Source organism: Rhinolophus sinicus, linkage group LG10, assembly GCF_036562045.2.
Source record: "Rhinolophus sinicus isolate RSC01 linkage group LG10, ASM3656204v1, whole genome shotgun sequence".
Taxonomy (NCBI): domain Eukaryota; kingdom Metazoa; phylum Chordata; class Mammalia; order Chiroptera; family Rhinolophidae; genus Rhinolophus; species Rhinolophus sinicus.
Genome location: NC_133759.1, coordinates 88,946,407 through 88,966,940, shown reverse-complemented (window position 1 = coordinate 88,966,940; position 20,534 = coordinate 88,946,407). Strand labels below are relative to the sequence as shown.

Genomic DNA, 20,534 nt, shown 5'->3' with positions numbered 1-20,534 from the left:
GCTGACTTGTATCTGAGACTATTTCATGCACACAGTAGGACCTTGGCAGGGGCTTGCTAGTGGGTCTGGCCAGCCTCTGAGTAGGTGGGGGCCTGTACAGTTTAGTTGGGGATGGTGTCCACACAGAATCTAAACCCCTCACACCCATCAGCCTCCACAACCTGAAAGCATTTTTCAGGAAGTTAGTCCCTTCTGGGGGAGGGAGCAGCACAGCATATGTCTCATTCCTATTGTTCATGTAAAGAATGAAGGTCACCAGTTGGAACCAGCACTAGAGCTTGGCCCTGCAGAGAGGTTGTACAGCAGTGAGGGGTATGGTTCCTGAATTTGAGTCTTCACCTTGACCTTTCCTAGCTGTGTGACCTTGGACAAATTACTTAACCTCTCTGAGTTTTACTTTCCTCACTTGTAAAATGGGTTATTAATAATCCTTTACTTAAAGGTTAGAATAGTCTTGGGGAAAGATCCAAACACCTTACCATGGCCCATGAAACCCTGCATGACTTGGCCCCTGCTTACCTCTCCAACTTTATCTCCTGGCACTTACCCCTTAGCTACTACCTTCCAGCCCTTCTGTTGCCCAACACAGCAAACTTCCCTGCTTCCTGGTTCTGCACTTACTGCTTCCTCCACCTGGAAAGCTCTGTCCCTGCTCTGTGATCTTCATGAGGCTCCTCTTTCTCATCCTTCAGCTGCAGCATCTCCTCCTGAGAGAGGCCTTTCCCGACCACCCAGTTTTTAGGTCCTCTTCTCATCCCAGGTTTATTTCTTTCTGTGTCCCTGTCACACCAGCCACTGTTTGTTTACATTAGCTGATCCAGGCTCAATCTCCCCTCCCGACTGTCCAGTCCGCTGATGAACCCAGTGCCCGACACACAGAGGGAGCTCCATAAATATTTCTCGAAGGAACAATACAACCTTCAAGAGGACGACCTGAGATGCTGCAGGGCAGAGCCGGGCTTTCAGGGGCAGAGAAGGAGACAGCTAGATAGGAGACGGTGCAACTCAGGCAGGCATACCTGGAAGAGCTCCGAGTCATCGGGGCTGTACGGGCTGGCTTCGGTCTCCGAGCTCTCGGCGCACCACTGCAGCTCCCCGAAGCAGGTGGCCGAGTCGAAGTCACTGGCATCCAGCTGGGAGAGGTCGAGCTCCGGAAAGTCAGCGCAGAGTTGCTCGTCTCCGGATCCCACACCCTGAGAAGACAGAAAGGAAGGAGGCTGGTCAGAGCTGAGGGTGGCTACACCCAAACAGGGACACACTCTTACTTATGATGCTGCCAGCCTGGACCTTCAGTCGCCCTTGGCCAAGCCCTGATTTCGCCAAGTGACCAAGAAATGTAAAGATCTGTCCGCCATTGTTGAATCTACCGGGAGCTAACCCAGGCCCTGGCAGTACAATCCTGCCCCTTCTCTTCTGCTCTCCTGCACATGGCTCAAGGCCCTGCCCACGGAGCACCTCTTTTCTCCTACCAGAAATGTTTTGTTGAAAACTTTATTAGAACCTATAAATAGAGAGCTCTTCCTTTATATAACTGCCCCCAGCTGAAAGGGGATTTCTGGAAGGCAACAATTCCTTGACATTAATAATGAAATCACAAAAACAGCAATAATAATGGCTAACCTTATTGAGTGATTACTATGGTGTGAACAAACACCCACGTTCCCAGGGATTTTACAGGAAAGTTTGTAAAGTCTAAAAGGTGGAAGGCCACCCACCTGTACACAACAGGTAAATAAAACTATAATCCCCTGTATCCTGGAATATTATGGTGCTGTTGATAAGCATGAGGCAGAGGCATATGCTCTCTAAGACGTGTTAACTAAAAAACTCAACTGCAGAATATCAGCAGGTAGAATACTATCTTGCATGTGCAGAGAGAAAAATCAGGCCACACCTTTCTCCGTGTACGATAACACATATGCAAATGCACAGGAGAAGGTCTCGAAGGCCATAAAGCCACCTGACAGTGTTGGGTGTGGTACCATGAAGTCACGGAGGACTCTGGTAGCAGCGCTGACGGAACCAGTGCTTCTCAAAGTACGATCCCAGGATTGGCAGTGTCAGCAGCACCTGGGAACGTGTTAGAAAGAATGCAGATTCTCGGGCCTAACCCCAGACTCCCTGAAGCAGAAGACAATCAATTGCTTACCCTGGTCTCCCAAGTTTAACGGTTTCTGCCCTGTCAATTCAGAAATAGCCCGAGTTGGGAAGCTGACACTGAAATAGAATACCACAGGCCCTGGGGTCTGGCAGACATGAATCACGATCCCCACTCAGCAGCTGTGAAACCTGGGGCAAGTCTTTTCATCTCTCTGCAGCTCAACTATCTCATCTGTAAAATGGGACACTACCGCCTGCATCATCCGGTTAAGAGGAAACAAAACAATGTTACAGCTTGGCTCAGGAAGTGCTCAAGAAATGGTAGCTCACAGTAATGACAACAGATTAAAAATAACAATAATAAAAACAACAGCATTTCATGGCAGGCCGAGAGGGGTGGAACTGCCTTATAGAACAAAGAAAAGGGGGGGTGCCTATGTGACACTTAGGAGAAATAGGTTTTGGTCAGGCCTTTTCCTTAATTGTTCCCACTTACTAGGCCTCATAAATTATGAATAAATGTATATTATTAGCTCAACTTGACACAGGAAAAAAGGCTTTTATCTGAATTTAGGTCAAATGTCTTAATTGGCGTTTTGCAAGAATCCTGTATGCATGAATAGCACCAGGGCCAGCTTCTCTCAGGTGACCTGCTCTCAGGCCAAAGAGCGTGGTGCTCAGTGAGTCAGTCTCCAGAGACACCCCCAACCCCCATACCCTCCATCTGCCCAGTCTTTCTCCAATCCACACATATTCAACAACCACGAAGACTGAGCACCCTGTCACTCTTGAGTCCCGCCAACACCCTGGCCACTAGTCACCACCACTCAACTGCCATGGCCACCAGGAGACAAGTGGGTTCTCAGCCGCCTCGTGGGGGCTTCCTTCTCCTCCTTGCCCAGTGGGACTGTGGGGCTGTATCAGTCTTGCTTGCTCTAGATGGATGACTGGTCTATTTCTGGTTTGGGGTATTCCGAACAAGTCTGCAATATTTGTGTATAAGTCTTTGTGTGGACATGTTTTTATTTCTCTTGGGGAAATATCTAGGAGTAGAATCGGTAGGCCATATGGTAAGTGTATGTGCAGCTTTATAAATACTACCAAATTGTCCTCCAAAGTGGCTGTACCACTGTACACGCCCATCAGCTGTGTGAGGCGTTCCAATTGCTCCACACCCTCACCAACACTTGGTATTGTCACTCATTTTAATTTTAGCCACGCTAGCGGGTGCACTCCAGCCTTTATTAAATGCTATGAGCCAGGCACAGTGACATATAAGACTCAGTTCATTCCTTCACGAGTTGACACCTTAGTGGGGGAAGAAAACACATCAATATTTTATTATAGATGGTGTTAGTGCTCCGAAGGAAACAAACCAGGTGCACTGATGGAGGATAACAGAGGGAGAGGAATCTATCTTAGTGGGGTTCAGGAAAGGCTTCCTAGAAGAGCTGACCTCTAAGTTGAGACTTGAAGGTGGAGCCAGGTGAAGAAAGACATAGGAGAAAGGCTGAGGGCCCAGCAAAGGCAAAGGCCCAAGTGTGGACCAAGCCCAGAGCACGAGGCACTGACTGAAGGTCAGTGAGGTTGCAGCTGGGTGAGCTGGAGGGAGGAGGGCAGATGCCTTCAGAGGCAGGTGGAGGCAGATCCAGACAGGGATTGTAAGGAATTGGGGTTTAGTCCAAGTATGATGTGGGCGGGGCCAGCATAGCAGGCAGATGGGTTAGGCCGGTGTGGCATCCAGGAGAAGTAGGCAGCGGGACGGGGAGGCATCACTCGGACACACCCGAGGGCCTGTGGCGCAGGAGGGAGGGCCAAAGCAGAGACACAAAGGCGCTGGGCAGCTGGGGCCTCCCTGGCCAGCAAAGCCCCCAGCAATATGCTTTGTGGGGAGTTCTTTCTATATGTTCCTGATCCCTCCCATCCCAGTAACTCACAGCAGCTTACTCTGTAGGACTTGCTTCTTGAGGCTTAGAAAGAACTTTATAATCAGAGTCCTAGAATCCCAGAGCAGCCAGAACCAGCAGCCCTGATAGGCTGTCGAGGCAAATGATTGTGGACAATTTGGGAGTCAGAGGGCTCTTCAAGAACCAGATAAAAGCTGTGGGTAGCTTTTATACTCCATAAAATATGTGTGCACAATGCATACGTGTTCAAGGAACTCATACTTAACTTCTAGGCCCTCAGAGATGCAGCTTACGATCACTTGACTGGGTCGGTCTACCTCTTTTCACTTTGCAGATATGGAAACTCTGGCCCAAGGAGGTTAATGGCTTCGCCCAGGGTCATCCAGTGAGTGTCCTTCCCTTGAAAACCATACCACCTCCTTTACAAACGCTCATAAAATGGCCATGACTACTGCACTTATTGATTACCCCTCGCAGCTCGACACACTCAAAGTGTACCCAGGACATAAAAATAAAGAAACCTCAGCTCCACGGCCTTCTCAACTGGGGCGGCCACTCTGGCTAAAAACCTTTAAGCACTGCATTAATGGTGATTCCTCTGGCCTTCTCCATACTTAGAGAGGCTTTTGAAGGGGTGTCTCAGGTGACCCAGTTCTCTTTGAAAGGTCTGACTTACAGCCTTCTTGTTCTGTCCCAGCTGCCCCCTGCAGGCCCCGCCAGGAAAGCTGGGAGGTGACAGCACAGGCCCGAGCCACTGCTGTCATTGAGCGCTTACTATATGCCAAGGAGCACGCTAAATGCCTTACATGCTTCTTCTCATCAGATTCTTAAAACAACCCTACAGGGCCGGTGTCACTGTCCCCATGTGACTAATCAGGAAACCCAAGAGATCGAGTCACTTGTATTAGTTTGCCAGGGCTGCTGTAACAAAGCACCACAGACGGAGTGGCTTAAACAACAGAAATGTACTGCCGCACAGCCCCGGAGGCCAGAAGCCGGAGATCAAGCTGTGGGCAGGGTTGGCTCCTTCTGAGGCCTCTTGTTGGCTTGTGGGTGGCTGTCTTCTCCCTCCAGCTCTTCACATGTCTTTCCTCTAGGCATGTCCGTCTCTGTGTCCAAATTTCCCCTTTTGATAAGGACCCCATTCATATTGAGTTAGGGCCCACCCTAATGACCTCGTTTTTACTTGACTACCTATTTAGAGACCCTATCTTCAGATAAGGTGACATTCTGAGGCCCTGGGGGTTAAGACTCCAAAATATCTTTTTTTTTTTTTTTTTTTTTTGGGAGGACACAATTGAACCCGTAGCACCCAGGGACCCAGAAAAGTGAAGCTGAGATTCAAACTCGTCTCTTGACTCCCTACAAAGCCTGTGCCATCATCCGATATCCTGCTTCTGAAAGTGAGAAGGAAGAGTCAAGACCATTTATTCCCATTTACAGATGGGGAGACGGAGTTTTAGGCATGGGCTGAGAAAGACCCAAGTCACATGCTAAGTTCACGGGTGAACAGGGACAGGCCTGGGGCCAGATGTGCTGTGTCGTTCAACCGCCATGTGTGGACGGCTCCTCAGTCCCCCACCACATCTGCTCACACCCTACCTGTGGGCCCGTCCCCCTTTCTGGTTGCTGAGCCTTCCTTACCCATTCTTGCAGCAACACCACACCCCGATCTGAAAGGACTGGGGCAGCCCCAAGCCAGCAAGATAATTGCCCCTGGCAGTGGATTTGTGGTGTCTCATCCAGATTCACATAAGTGGTTTCATTGGAAGCCTGTATATCTTGGTGGAAATCGATTCCCTGCTTAAGAAAGAATGCATCTTCAGGAAAAATGGGTGGCTCCACTTTCCTGACTGCAATCGGCCAATAGCCTCGTTTAGTGCCTGGCCCAGAGCACATTTTCCGAGTTCCTGAGTGGAAAGAAGCAAGAGGGGGAGGAGGGGTGGCTGCAGTGACAGAGCTTGGGTTCTGGGTCTGTCCCTACTCACTATGCATCCATCCTTCAGTGAGTCACCTCCCCTTTCGGGTTCTCATTGACCCTCTAAGAAAGAGAACATCAAACAGACAGGCCCTATGGATCCCTCTTACTCAAGCATTGGATACAATTCTGTACTTACCTGGTTGCTGAGATCCACATAAGCTTGGGGAAAATATTTAGGTAAAATTCAGCATTTAATGAATAAATAATTTACAGCAGGGGAGACAAAAGTACAGAGAGAAGGACTGTCTTGAAATGGAAAGAGGCCTAGACAAGGAGGGCAAAGGGCTAGGCCCTGGCTTTGCTACTAACACTAATCCTTTGCGGTCAGGACATAACTTTTGCTGCCTAGGTTTCCATTGACAAAATGGAGAGACTAGAAAGTACCCTACCTCACAGGGTTCTTATAAAGTAACATAGGTTGGGAGCCTAACATAAATGATGGTTACAGATACAGCACTTACAGTTCTCATTCAAGAGACATTCACAGCTACGGTTTCATTGGTACCTTCCCAAGAAGCAGGAAGTAATCAATGGTCAGCATCCCCCTTTGACTGATGGGAAAACAACAGCTAGCAGAGGTTCAATGCTTCTCAAATTTGTCTTTTGATCCTTCCCCTCAGTCCTAAACCTACTGGCTCTCTCCTCCTGTGTTCCTTCAACCGGCACCAGCCCCTGCTCCCAATGTTATTATCACTCGTGGTTTCTGTTGAAAGAATGATCTTACCCTACCAGCCATACCACACCGGCTCTCTGTGGGCCTGCCTGGGATGGAGGGGAGCAGGGCTGCCACCCAAGCCTGACAGACTTCTTGACTGCCACCTTGGACACCCTAAGTACTGCCCAACCACCAGCTTGGAGACTCCTCCACTGACAAGACGTCTAAGGCAAGTTTTCTCTTTTAAACTGCTGCAGGAATGCCCAGCTTGATCGTGAGATCTGCTAGGGTGGCAGGTACTGGTACTGGGGTCACCTTTCCTGTCTCCCTAACCACGGCTATCACTAACTGATCACACCTCTACTTCCTGCTCAATACAGAGCCTTAGTAGCCACTACTAATCAATTAGAACGGGCCTGGTTTAGACCTGTGGCCTTCCTTCTAGAAAGGCAGTGAGGTAAGCATTCACGATGACCCCACAAAGCCATTTCACCATACAAATGTTTCTTCTCTTCTCTCATCTCTGCTAATTTGGCTAGTCCCTCACCTATTCCTTCCCCTTCTTAATTGTGACAACCCACTGATTTTCCTTGGGTAAGCCACCCCTCTCCTCCATCTAGGAGGACCTAGCACACTCTGGCTAATTAACAGGCGTCATTCAGTGACCACAACAACTGGTTTCACTGGTTCAGGGGTGGTTGGAGTGAACACCAAGAATTTGCTGGGACATCTGGACAAGGGGCTCAGCTGGTTGACTTTAATTCTGGAGAGGCTAGCAGCCGTCTTTGTCACTATTTGGGAAGAGGCTGTCTGTCTAAGGATGAAGCGAGCACAGGGAATGTGGAAGCAAGAAGCAGAGAGAGATAAATTACCCAGACAAAAAAAACACCAATTCGAACATGTGGATCCAGCTGTGCCTGAAGCCAATCTATTCCCCGTACTCCACAGTTTTGTGAGCGAGTAAGTTTCCTTTCTAGATTATATGCCAGTTGGAGTTTCTGTCACTTAGCAGTGAAAAAGTTATGACTAATTCATCTCTTACATTAAAAAAAAAAAAATCAAACCTTCCCATTGTTTTTTAAATTAGTTCAAAACTCCTAAAGAAGCTTCTAGGAGAACAGTAGGAAGAGTAATTAGTCTTAGTTCCCACAGGAATATTACAGCATCCTCTGAAATAAGACTTGGGAGCCCACAAACACAAAGTTAAGCTCCACAAAGAATAAGTAGAAAACGGAAGGGCTCTGAGCCCAGCTTATAAAAACAAAACACCCCTGAACTTAGAGATAAACCAGACCATTGAAAGGATCTCCCAACAAAACACTCACAGCTAAACATCTCAACCTGGCATGCAAGGCCCTTTCCATGCGGAAGCACGTGGCCCCAGGCCTGCTGAGCACAACTTGACGCGGGCCCCAAGCCTCAGCCATGCAGCTGCCTGCTCAGGGCTTCGTGAAAGGCGACCTGACAGAAGGTCACCGGGTCTGGTCAGAGTGGGTTCTCCAGCCCAGAGAGCAAAACGTGGTCCAGTGCTCAGAAATGGGCTGCCAGGCCAGACCAGACCCAGCCAACCAGGGAGGACAACCAGGTCATCACCAGTGACCTGGGAAGGCAGCAATGCATGCAGGACAACTGAGAGAATTACAGCAAACCAGCCTCCACCTAACCAACCAGCCAGGTTTTCACCAACACTCTCCGTCTGCTCCTATAAAGACGCCCATGGTGCTCAGAGCCTCGGAGGAAACGGAGACCCTCTAGGTCATCTGCATGTCTATTCCCACCAGCTGGGTTGTTTGTTTACTGGGAGTCAGTTGTGTTTCTTCCCAAACCCATTGCTTACTATAATTACAAAATTTAACTAAAGATTCATAAACAGAAAATATGAATACAAAAGAAGCGATTTCAACTAAGTGGAAAGCTGTGGAAGGATTCAATAAAGGTGAGTTGTTTAAAAAGAAAAAAAAAACCCCTGCTGTCAAATTATGTGTCAGTGAGATAATAGTAAAAGAGAAACTGGCAAGAATCTGGAATGATTCTGCACTGAGATTGCTTGACAAGAGCCTAAACTCTTGATCCCACAGGATGAATCCCCACTCTGGAACTAGGAGCTATGCAGAGAGATGACCTGGAATTTCAGCGCCAGCGCCACAAGCAGTCCAACGGCAAAAGGCTGGCAAACATGAGTGGACGTGTCATATGGCTTCATTAAAAGATAATGTTCCGTATTATGTTCGATGATTTTGTTTTCACTGACCCTTGCCTAGGAATTCCCCTCTGTAGGCCTCCACCCCCGGCTACAGTTCCCACTCTCCTCAGATAAATATTATATATGGATGCCCAGTTCCATAGCACAGGAAATAAATCCTTACAATGGACTGCCGAACCACAGAACCAGGGCTCGGAGCACTGGAAGAGTCTGCAGAAAGACTTCTAGAGATTGATGCCTTATTTTGCAGATGGAAAGAGTGAAGGAGGAGTCACCAAATGCACACAGCCAGCTCCTGGCAGGGCCGGGACATACACTGGGATCTCCAGAGCCCCCATCCAATGGAAAGCTCTTTCCAAAATGACAGGCCACTTCCTCAATACCAACAATTTGGTGTTAGATCCTTCCCCCTTTAAAAGACCAGGGAAAGAAAGAAAAGAAAATCTCCTGGGACATCTCCTTTCCCCACTCCCTGTTTGTTGCCTACAAGCAGCCACTTATCCAATGGAGATCTGCAAAGTCTCTTGTAGCTGTGCCCAAGTGAGGTTACCTGGGGTGGAGCAGCTCCTGGATGTCCGGGCAGGTGGCTGTGCAGAATGCAGAGTCCAACTCCCCTCCCCAGCACTGAGGTCTCAGAGGGAGCCCTCAGCTATGCCCCTTACCCCCTGCAGATTCTGGCACCTGTTGAGGGCTGCTTTTTAACAGGCACAGGCTGCCCGAGGCCCGGAAGGTGGTGTTTTCTTTTTGATTTTGAAACAGTAAAAGCTTGAAGTATATTATCTGACATAAGCAAGCAAGACAGCAAAGGTGTCTCTTTTTTTAGGGGCAGCGTGATACCCACATTGTGTTTGCCTGCAATTGCAGTCAATTTTATGCACTTGAATTCAAGGACCTCTTGAATTCAAAGGACAGTGGCAGGGAAACCACTTCGTAAACTGCAAAGCCTGTGCAGGTATCCGTTGTTAAGCTTCGCGTTGGCAGAGCTGGCCCTGGCTCATCCCTTGCTAGTTACAGGGAGTCACCTAGCGTCTGTGCCTCTCCAGAGACCAGCTCCCTCATAGACTGTTGTACAGCTTGAGTTTCCAGCCCAGGGCCTCTGTGCTGGCAGCTCCCTGGGCCTAGAACGCCTCCTCTTTCTTTCATCTTTGCATGGCTGGTCCCTTCTTATCATTTCCATCCCAGATTATCTCTCCTAGATGGGCCTTCCTGACCACTGCATCCTAAAGTGCCCATCCCATCTCTCTTACCCATCACCCTGCTGTAATTCCCTCAATTAGTACTTCTCATTCTATTTCCCAGTATTTTTTTTTTAAAGGATGGTAAACTATACATAACAGAAAACTTACCATGTTAATCATTTTTAAGTGTGCAATTCAGTGGCATTAAGTATATTCACATTGTTATGCAACCATCACCAACGTCCCATCTGCCCAGCTCTTCCCCATTTTTCATTTATCTATTTGTGTTCGGCACCTCCCCTAGTTAGTAGCACGATGTGTGCAGGGGCTGTGTCTGTCTTGTTCTCTCTCTACTGTCTCCCCAGAGCACAGCACGAGCACGATGCCCAGCCCATAGTAGGTGCTCCATAAACAAAATGAAATAACTGTGGAAGTGCCTCGTAAACTATAAAGGGTGGTGCACAAAAGCAAGAGGACACAACATGAATGTGTGTTTTTTCTGTAACAAACTCAAGAGGAGGCCAAATTGCCTGGCAGCCTCAGTTACCAGATAATGATTTCAAGTTCTGTCCAGATCTGGGGAGCAAAACCGCCAAGAGCTCCTTTTCTTTCCTGGTTCCAGGCCCCTGAGCGAGGTCAAGAATGAAGATATCCGATCGCACTAACCACCTGACATTGACACTCACCATTTCAACACATCAGCTCTACTGAGAGCAACATTTTATCAGTCGCTGAAGGGCAGGCACAAAAATAGACTGCAGGGATCAAATGCCACCTTCAGCTGCTCTCTTGACACTCAGGGGAGGCTGAAAAGGGGCCTGGGGACCCAGAAGGGGGAGCTCCTCTGTCACAGTAGGGCACAGAGAGTAGAATGTGGAATCAGGGCCAGGATTAGGGTGAAGTGAGGGAGGCACCTGCCTTAGGCATCAAAAAACTCAGTAATCAAGACAGATCATGTTTAATGCAACATTGTGGAAAAAAAATAAAAATAAAATGAATGCAAAAAAATCCATGCTGAGCAAATATCAAAATTTTAAATAGAGGGTCAGTAGCACTGATTTTTCCTTTGGCTTCAGATGCCTATCTGCCTCTGCATGGCACTCCGCATGTTTCCACGTTTTTTGTTGATTTTTTTGTTTTTCAAGATTTGGTATTTTGTTCAGCATGAATATTTTGGCATCTACTGTTATTATTTTTAAACACAGCATTAAAATATGGTTTATCTTGATTACTGAGTTCTTTGGCATCTCTGTAAATTTTGCACCTGAACCAAGCATCTTTTTTGCCTCACCCTAATCCCGGCCTGGATGGAATGAGACGGTGAAAGAGTTACTGTAAAATGAGATCAGATCACGTCCCACATCACTTCACTCTGGGGCCTCAGTTTCCACATCTCTACAATGGGGCCCATAACCCTCTGGTTGCTGTGGAATTACTGGAGCCATGTCCAGTGAGGTACTTTGGATGGAAAAGTGTTTGGGAAAACTCGGAAGTGCTGTCCCTATGTAAGGCACTGCTATTACATTTTTACCGAAGGTACAACCAGTGGTCCAACAGGTAAGAAGCATTCCATTCTGAGCAGAGGTGCAAAACACGTGCCCTATTTATAGTGAAAGGAATGAAGTCTGCTATAAGAATAGATTTTGCTTAAGAAGAGAGAGAGACACAAGAACAGATCCCTGGTTCGCCCTGTAACCAGGACATCTTCTCCCATTCCACTGGCTCGCATTCTGATTGATCCCTTTCCTGAAATGGAAGCAAGGCAGAGGGGACAGCTAGCCCTGGGAAATGTGCCCATCCCACACAGCTGAAAGGGTAACCACTGACATTCTAATCAAGTTGTATCAATCCTAAATTGGCAGGTGCCTTCCTTCCTCGCTACATTTTGTGGGGTTTCCTCAAAACCTGAATAGGCTCTGGGGCAGAGGGTGGGGGGACTGGCACGTGCCAGCCATCCTCACGTATCAGATGGACGAAAATGTACCTGGCTTTGGGATGATGAAAAAATTCTGGAAATAGTCATGACATTTCAACAACACTGTGCATGTGCTTAATGCCACTGAATTGTACACTTAACAATGGTTAAAATGGTAAATTTTATGTGATGTATATTTTACCACAATAAAATAAAAATAAATCTAAAACAGTGTCAGAGACCTTAAAAAAAAAAATGTGTCCAGCACACTCCGTCTGGAGTTGCTCTCTGGGGTCCTATAGTGTCCGTGTTCTTGGGTTCTATTTATGTGTCTCTTGCCCTGGCTGGCAGGAGAGGCTGAGGGAGCTGGGCCAAGGCTCGGCTGAGAAGCCTCTTACCTGTTAACACTGTTATAAATAACCCAGAAAAAGGCAGAGAGGGGCTCCTGGCAGGACAGTGAAGGTCAGGCAGCCCCTTCATGGCATTTGAGGAAATGTCACGCTCAACAGGCCAGCGAGGTGCCAGCTCACATCTTCAGCCGGGTGCTGCCCACAGCCAACTGCAGCCTTGCTGTGCTGCCAAGGAGCCCAGGGGGCAGCACGCCCACCTAGGAAGGGCAGCCCCAAGGTGGTTGGCTCCTGGGGGTTCTGAGCAGGGAGGGGACCGTGGCATGGGTGGAAGGGCAATAGATAGCTAAGGATCCCCCCAGCCCCGCAGGCAGGGGCTGAAATTAGCTCCTCAAGATCCTGGGGCCAGGGCTCTGCCACCAACACAACCAGCCTTGGCTTGTCGGCCAACAAACGACCTGCTGAGGGAGAGATGATTCAGCAACGCTCAACCCACAACTGCCCCTGCTGGGGCTCCTGCACAGCGTGGGAGCTGGGAAGGGCTTCACAGCCCATCTGGCCCTGTGGTTCCCACGCTGGGCTCCCTGGGGAACCCCCTGCACGATCTCCACCCCCACAGCCTGCCAGAGCCCTGGGCTTTGAAGTGGGAGGGATTATGAAGGAGTTGATTAATTAGGTTTTCCATTTTTATGAACATACAGCGGCAACCCATCATACTGTTATTGAACCTAAGTGAATTCAACATTATAAGCTTGGCCAAAAACAAATACATCAAAAGCCAAATTTCTATTTCTTCTTTCTTACATATTAGACATATAGTGACATATTTTGCACGTGAATTCTATATTTTCCCATGCCCACACAATCATAGCTATTATTCATACACACTATTTCATGGGCAATTTAAGGGCTTGGAGGCTAATTTGAATGCCCGGACTAGAAGCTACTCCCCAAGTAGGTGGTATCCACCACTCAGAATGCCTGAGAGGCACATGGGAGCCTAGCAAACGGGGTATTGCTGTCAAAATCCACCCATTTGACAGATGAAGAAGCTAAGTCTCAGAGAGGCAACATGGCTTCGCTAAGCAAAATGCGAATCAGACTTAACCCCTGAATTCCTTGCTGCCATATCCCTTTTGCCCTCTATTCAGGTTGACTACAGCTGTTAAAAATAACACTGTTTGGGGCAGGGGGAGCTCTTTCCCTTTGTCTGTGCAGGTTTATCTAGTAGACTTTGAAATAATGGGAGGAAAAAAGTTCTCAAAGTCCTGCTAGGACCTTTGAGAATCTTTTTGGGTTCCAGAAGCCCAGGCAACAAGTTGCTGGTGGAGAGAGCGAAGGCAGGGGACTCACCCACCATCACCGGGAAGATGAAGGCAGAGCTAAGACTAGAGTTAGTCGCTCACTTTCCTGCTTTAAAGCCTTTCCTGACTTCCCACTGCCCTAGACAAACACCCCGAGTTCTCACTGTGCCTACAAGGCCTGGCATAGCCTGGGCCTGCCTCCTCCCCCACCATTTCCTGGACTCTCGAGCCCTCCCAGCACTGCAGACACAGTGGCCTTCTTCTCCTTCTGGAACAAACCCCATTGAGGCTTGAGCTCCACCTGGGACACTTCCCCAAGTCCTGAGCCACTTACCCAGCATTTGTTCTGAGTAAGAGAGGCCTTCCCCAACACCCGGTCACTGTGGATTATTATCATCGTGTACTATCTGCAGCACGGACTCAGGGACTGTCTGTGTCCCCTCCAGAATGAGGGGAGGGGCCTGGGCTTGTCCTCTGTTAAATACCAGTACATGGAACAGTATTGGCACTAAGTAGGTGCTCACTAAACCTTTGTGGGATGGGTGTGAGTAGGCGAGGTGGGGGTGAGTAAAGCCCGTTTCCCAGGTCTGTTTGGGCATCTGTACTTCACATTATTGTGAGGCCTGCAAGGTCTCCCTCTACTGGGGTGGGGGTGGGGGTTTCCTTCTGCATCCATTTATTCCCTTATGGAAACTCCTGCCTTTCTTTTTCTAGTAGGTCAGATGATGAGAATCCCAGACCCATGTGCTCCCAGATAAAGCTGGTGGGAAACAGATTCTCTTGGGCCCCAGCAGGCCCTCCCTGGTCATGTGGTCAGTGAAGGCCAGAGGAGAAGGGAAACCCAGGAGGTCTGCTTAGCAGCCCCCCACCCACTCATACCCTATGTGGCCGAGGCACAGGCTCTTGCCAGCCACAGGTGAACCTGACCTAGGTAGAAAGAAGTGTGTGCACTGGGCACGTAAAGTAAATTTGTGTCAAACAAATCACACATTTCCATTCCCTTCTTCTCACGTAACAGGAATGTGTCCCATGGGTGGTATTGCCACAGGCTTGCCCGCCAGGGCCAAGGTCTCTATACTGTGCACTAATGGTGGAATTACAATGAACTAGGAAAGGGTAACCATCTGACAATGCTTCATTATTACCCAAACCTGATGGGAAAGAGGCAGGAAATGGGAAGCTCTCAAATAAAGAACAGTGAGATCTTCCAGGGCATGAGGTGCCCCCTATCTTCGTATGTAAGTGCCACCTGAATCCACTTTTCTACCATACCAGGTTTCTCCCGCCCTACTAGGATTGGGGTCATTAGGCTAAAACAAAAAGTCCTTTATGCTGTAAACTAGACATTCTCCCATGTGAGTCTCACAACAGGGCAGGGGTAAAGCCATTTTCACGAGGGAAGCTAAAGTTCAGAAAGAGGAAGTAACTTGCCTAAAGTCACATAGCGAGTTAAAAAGGGCAGGACTAGAACCCTGAGACCTCCGACTCCTCGCTGAAGCAATAATGGAGAGCACTGATTGGGAATCACAAGCCTTAACTGGCATGGGACCTTGGATGAGTCCCTCCACTTCACTGAGCCTCAGTTTCCCCGTATTCCAACACTGGCTAGCCTTGGAGACCATGATCAGTCAGCCTGGAGTTTGGGCCATGCAAAGTCAGCCTGGGACACCCAGAGCATGGCTGGACAGGCTATGGAGATGGTGAACACTGCAGGGTGGAGTGACACGGTGCGTGTCGGCAGCAGCGCTGGGAGGGCATGTGGGAGATTTGCTAGCTCCTGGTGACGGTACTCAAAGTGCGGTCCTCGGCTCAGCCCCCATCAGCCTCGCTTGGAGCTTGTTAAATTCTGAAGAAATCGCAAGCTGAATCCCAGACCTCCTGAGTCAGGACCTGCATTTTAATAAGATGCCCAGGTGACTCACACGCACATTAAAGCTTGGGGAGCAAACATTTTTACATCAGGAGTCAGATCGTAGCATGTGACCTTGGATTTGACACCTAAGTCCTTCAAGCCCCAGTTTCCCCATCTGTAGAGTAGAGAGGATGTATCACCTCGTGAGACTGCTGGCAGGGTTATGTAAGAGCACCCAGACCCACAGCTTCACCCAGTGCCCAGCAGGTAACAGCTGCCAAAATGAATAGTTTCTTTCCTTCCTGAAAGACCAGAAGGAAGAAGCCCTCTGCTTCCATTCCAAGTCCTGTCTGCACATTTTGGAGTCGAGGCAAAGACCCTCAGGGGCAGCAACAGATGGAGACAGGGTGGAGGGCAGAGGGAAAGAAGGAGAGGAAAGGAAATTAAGAAGCAAAATAAAAACAAGCAGTAGAGACCATCTGAATCCCCAGGAGGCAGGCGACATGCGAAACCCAGAGATGAGGCCATTTCAGCTCACGTCCTACTGAACTCGGGCTATCAAGCACTGCCAGAAGCCAGCGGGCTGGGAGGGATGGAAGAGGAAGGGCCACTGGGTTATGTCCCTTCAGGTCACACGTGACCATACCTTTCCAGCCCACTCTGAACCAGTTCTATGGCCAGGCCAGACACAATGCCGAGGGCCACTACAGCCACAGACAGAAGCCCAGGGCTTAGGCCCTGAGAAGGGTCAAACTTAATTACAGGACACCAATCCAGGGGACTGTCAACCCAGAGGATCTGGATAGTGAGGGGCTGAGCTGTGTGATCTTGACAATGATTTAACCCCTCTGGGCCTCAGAAAATGGGATAATAGCTCCACGTACCACCTTAGAGTTCTCATGAGGATTTAAGGAAAAGGGCTTTGCACTGTCTGGTGCAAAATAAGTGCTCGAAAGACAATGACCATTAGTGAGATTATTAGTGGGAGTCTTGAAGCGACTGCTGGAACAGCTGCAGCTTTTCTGGGCTGCTGGAGTTTCCTCACCACTTAATCACGGGGTTAACTCTTTAAGCTCTGATTCAGGGCACACCACAATCAACTTGTACCTTACTGGCAGCCGTGGCCACCTGCTGTTACTCCAGACCCTTCCAGGCTGCTGGACACAGAGCAGCCACCTCCATCTTCCCAAGATGCATATCTGCCTGCCCCCAATTTCTCTCAGACAAAGACCAAAACCTTTCCTCAGGCCTGCAAGGTCCTGCGTGATCTGACTCCTACCTACCTGCCCTGTATCATTTCCCAGTATTAACCCACCATTGCCTGCCCCAACTTTTGGCCCCACTGGCCTTCTTTCCACCCCTGGCACTTGCCAGAATCTCTACCCGCAAGGGGCCTTTGCATGTGCTCTTACCTCTGCCTGGAATATGTCCTATCTAGCCTTCATTCTGCATCCTGAGGAAAACTCTCCTTGAGCCCTGCAGACCAGATGGGGAGCCCTATAGCACCCTCTCACAGCCTTCAGGAGGTCTGAGCCTTCTAGCGCTTATCACAACTAGTAATTAAACATTTATTTGCATGGACATTTGATTAATGCTCACCACTGTATCCCTGGCACCTGGCACATAGTAAGTGCTTAATTAAACACTTTCGGAGAGCGAAGGAGTAACCACATTCTCTGGCAACCACCTTACCCCCTGAGTCCTAGAAGTTCTCACCTTCCCTCTCACTTCACTCCCTAGGCCTTGACTCTCCATACATGTGGGACAAAGCCCAACACTGCCTGATCCTCAACTTACATCCATGACCAGCAGGCCCTGCGCCAAAGATCCAAATATTTCTAGATCGGATTTTCTTGAAAGCAGCTTTGGGCCATGGCCAGGAGAGGCGTGCACCACCGGCCTCAGCAGTAAATGCTGATGAAGCTGTCTGGACCAGCTGAGCTGAGATCAGGAAATGCCAAGATTTAAAAGCATCCGGAACCCATTTATTTATTGTTATTCTTGCACTTACAGGCTATTTTGAGCTTCAGATCGATCTGTTGCCCCTCCTCTCCCCAAATATCATTCCAGAAACCCCTAACATGCACCTGGCCCTACCTGTCAGGGCTCCGCGGCCCCCTGCCCCATCTGATACACAACAGCTACAGCAGCAAAAAGGGGGGCGGGGGATTCTCATTTACCAAGTGCCTCTGTGCGTGATAAGTGCTTTCATTGAAAGTCTCCATCAGTCCCAAAGGGAGGTATTATTAGTTCCATTTGAAAGATGGGGAAATTGAAACTCAGAGAGGTGAAGAAACTTGCCCAGGGTCACACAGCTAAAAAGTGCTAGAACTGGGATTCCACCCCAGATCTTCTGAATTCATAGGTCACAGTTGGCTCCTAACTGATCAACACTCGGCAGTACCGCTCCCCTCATTCCCTGCCACAGCTCCTCATACAGACTGTGGGTTTTTGCATCTTGTCCACGGCCTTCCAGCTACCTGCAAGGACCACACCACTGGCGAAAGCCACCTGCCCCATGTGCACTGCTATGGAAAGATTGCCAAGCTGGGTTAACAGAAAAGGTTAACATTGTATGATCCTATTTGTATTTTTTTTTAAATGATGGATGGAAGGATAGATGGGTAGTTCATGTGTTCATAGATTATTGATAGAAGACTACACAAGAAAACATTTAAGAGTTTGAGTACAGGAGTAAGGAGCTAGTTGGAGATGGGGGAGGTCAAACAATATTTACTTTCTGTTTTATGTGCTTCTTTACTCTTTGAAGGTTTTATTTTTATTTAGTCATACATATGCTTCAAAGCCCAATTCATATGCCACCTCCCCCATGGGGCCTACCCTGATTGCTCCAGCCTGTCCCTCCTCTTAATTCCTATTGCTTTATACCTACATCTCTCAGGGCACAGAGTCCACTGAGCCTGTGGCCTCAACATGCATATAAACATGGAAGCCCCCAGCCAGGCAGCAGCCCCAGGGCCTGGGTCAGTGTCTTGGCCTCCAGGGTCTCCCCAGATACTGAGCCTGAGCCTTTGATGAGGTGGGGCTGTGGACAGCCCTGGTGAATGAATAACTGTATTTCTTTCTAGCTTGGTCCATGGCCTTCTGAAGCCAAGTAAGTTGAAAACTCTAAAATGGAGCTTGGGGGTGGGGAGGAAAAGAGGAAAGCAGAGAATCAGAGGGTAAATTCAGCTCCTGGAAGCCTGCCCAGCACTCTTCCCTGGGAAATGACTCAAGTACCACTTATGCCAGCAGACAGTCCATTTGGGCCCTGAGGTCACCAAACCTCACCATGGCCCTGCTTATTAAATATAGAGGCACGTGAAATGAAGCCACCGCTCTGGTGCTGGGGCTCTGAGACAAGGGACAAAGAGACAAGAAGGAGAGGCGGGAGTCTGTCCTCCACCCCCCAAGTCCTGACCACTCAGCTAGGAAACTCTGGACTGTGGCTGAGGCTGGATCCCAGGTCAGACTTGGTTCTTGGCCTTGGTGGGAGCGTGGTGATGGGCCCATCTCACCTCCTAGGCAGTAAGAGGGTCCCTGTCCTCCTTAGCACTCAGGCCCTGCCTGAGGACGTCGGAGAACTCGGTCATCATATTTGGCCTATGATAACCATTACCCTTTGCCGAGCCCCTCTTTTGTGCCACACACTTTACAGACATCTCATTTATACTAACAACCAAGTAAAGACAGGTAGACGTGCTGGCCAGTCCATTTTATAGATGAAGACACCAAGTCCCAGGGAGGATAAGTAATATGCTTGAGAGCACACAGCTAAGTTAGTGATATGGAAACTGGACCAGAGTTACAGTGGGGGAAGAGCCTGAACTAGAAATCGACTGGCAGAAGCTATGTGACTATAAGCAAGCTGCCGAATGGCCTGAGCTCTCAGTGTCCTCACTTGCTCAGTGGGCCGCCTGCTGACAAGGCAGCATGAGAATTAACTGAGCTGAGGCCATGCTTCTCTGTCTCTGATCACATACACACCGGGGGAGCAGAGGGGGGCTGAGAAATACTCACAGACACAGGATAGGCATGGTACCTCTTCCCAGAACTCCATTTCCCTCCCAAGTTTTGGCATTGTGGAAAATTAAATAATTTCACTGGTAAGGAAAACTGTCTTCTATTATAAAAAACAAGGATATGCTAGGGACTAGACTATAAAAGCTGTGTTAATTTTTTCAGATAAAATATGAATGATTTTTGTGCTGTAGATTCTGCTTAAATTGGTTTTAGGTTTCCAAGATGGTACTACTATGGAAGCAGCAACAGGAATGTTAAGAACATTGACTTTGAATCAGAAAGACCTACATTAATGTGAGCTCAGTCACTCAACCAGCTGTGTGACCCTGGCCTTGATACTCAACCTCTCTGTGCCTTAGCATCTTTATCTGTAAAATGGAAATAAGATCATGCTTGTAAAGCAGGAGTCCTTAACCTTTTTTGAGCCATGGGTCCCACTGGCAATCTGGGAAAACCTATAAACTTCTCAGAATGTTTTTAAGTGCATAAAATAAAACACAGGATTATAAAGGAAACCAATAATATCAAAATACATTTATAGAATATTAAAGAGTAAATTTATGTTACAATAATGTAACATGCCTCCTTATTACTGTATTAAATAATAGCTAGTAGCAAGTGTAATAATCACCCGTAATTTCAGAGTAGCAATGAGCAAAAATATTTCTAGCTATCTGAAATAACTGCAATCTGATATGAATATATCTATGATTTCCATTAGTGATAAAAATTACAGGTACCACTAATACTTTTATGATTTGCCATCTACATTCATAATGACAGGAAACACTAAATTTCACTTAGAGGTTAGCGAAAATAAAAATGAAATATTTCTTTCCATCCATGTTCACAGACCCCCTGGATTCTAGCCTCTGGGGTGGATTAGTGCACGGACGTGAAGTTGAGAAGCTCAATTGCAAAGCATTTTCCACAGTGCCTGGCACGCTCTGCAAAGGTTCTTTAGGATTACTCGGTTCAAGCTATGCCAGGCTCTGCCCCTAGAAAAACTAGGCCCAAGGTCCCACCAGTGTGCCATTAGTTGTCCTCTCGGGGAGTGGTGTGAGCAGCC

General features: G+C 48.3%; 1 protein-coding gene across 1 annotated transcript in view; it reads right to left on the bottom strand.

The window, feature by feature from the left end:
* Positions 1-20,534, bottom strand: part of PPARGC1B (PPARG coactivator 1 beta) — a 93,979-nt gene that overhangs the window by 23,030 nt on the left and 50,415 nt on the right. The window contains exon 2 of the mRNA XM_019734379.2: positions 1,020-1,193. Within this exon, the coding sequence (XP_019589938.2) occupies positions 1,020-1,193 (174 nt within the window). The remainder of the gene's footprint in view (positions 1-1,019; positions 1,194-20,534) is intronic.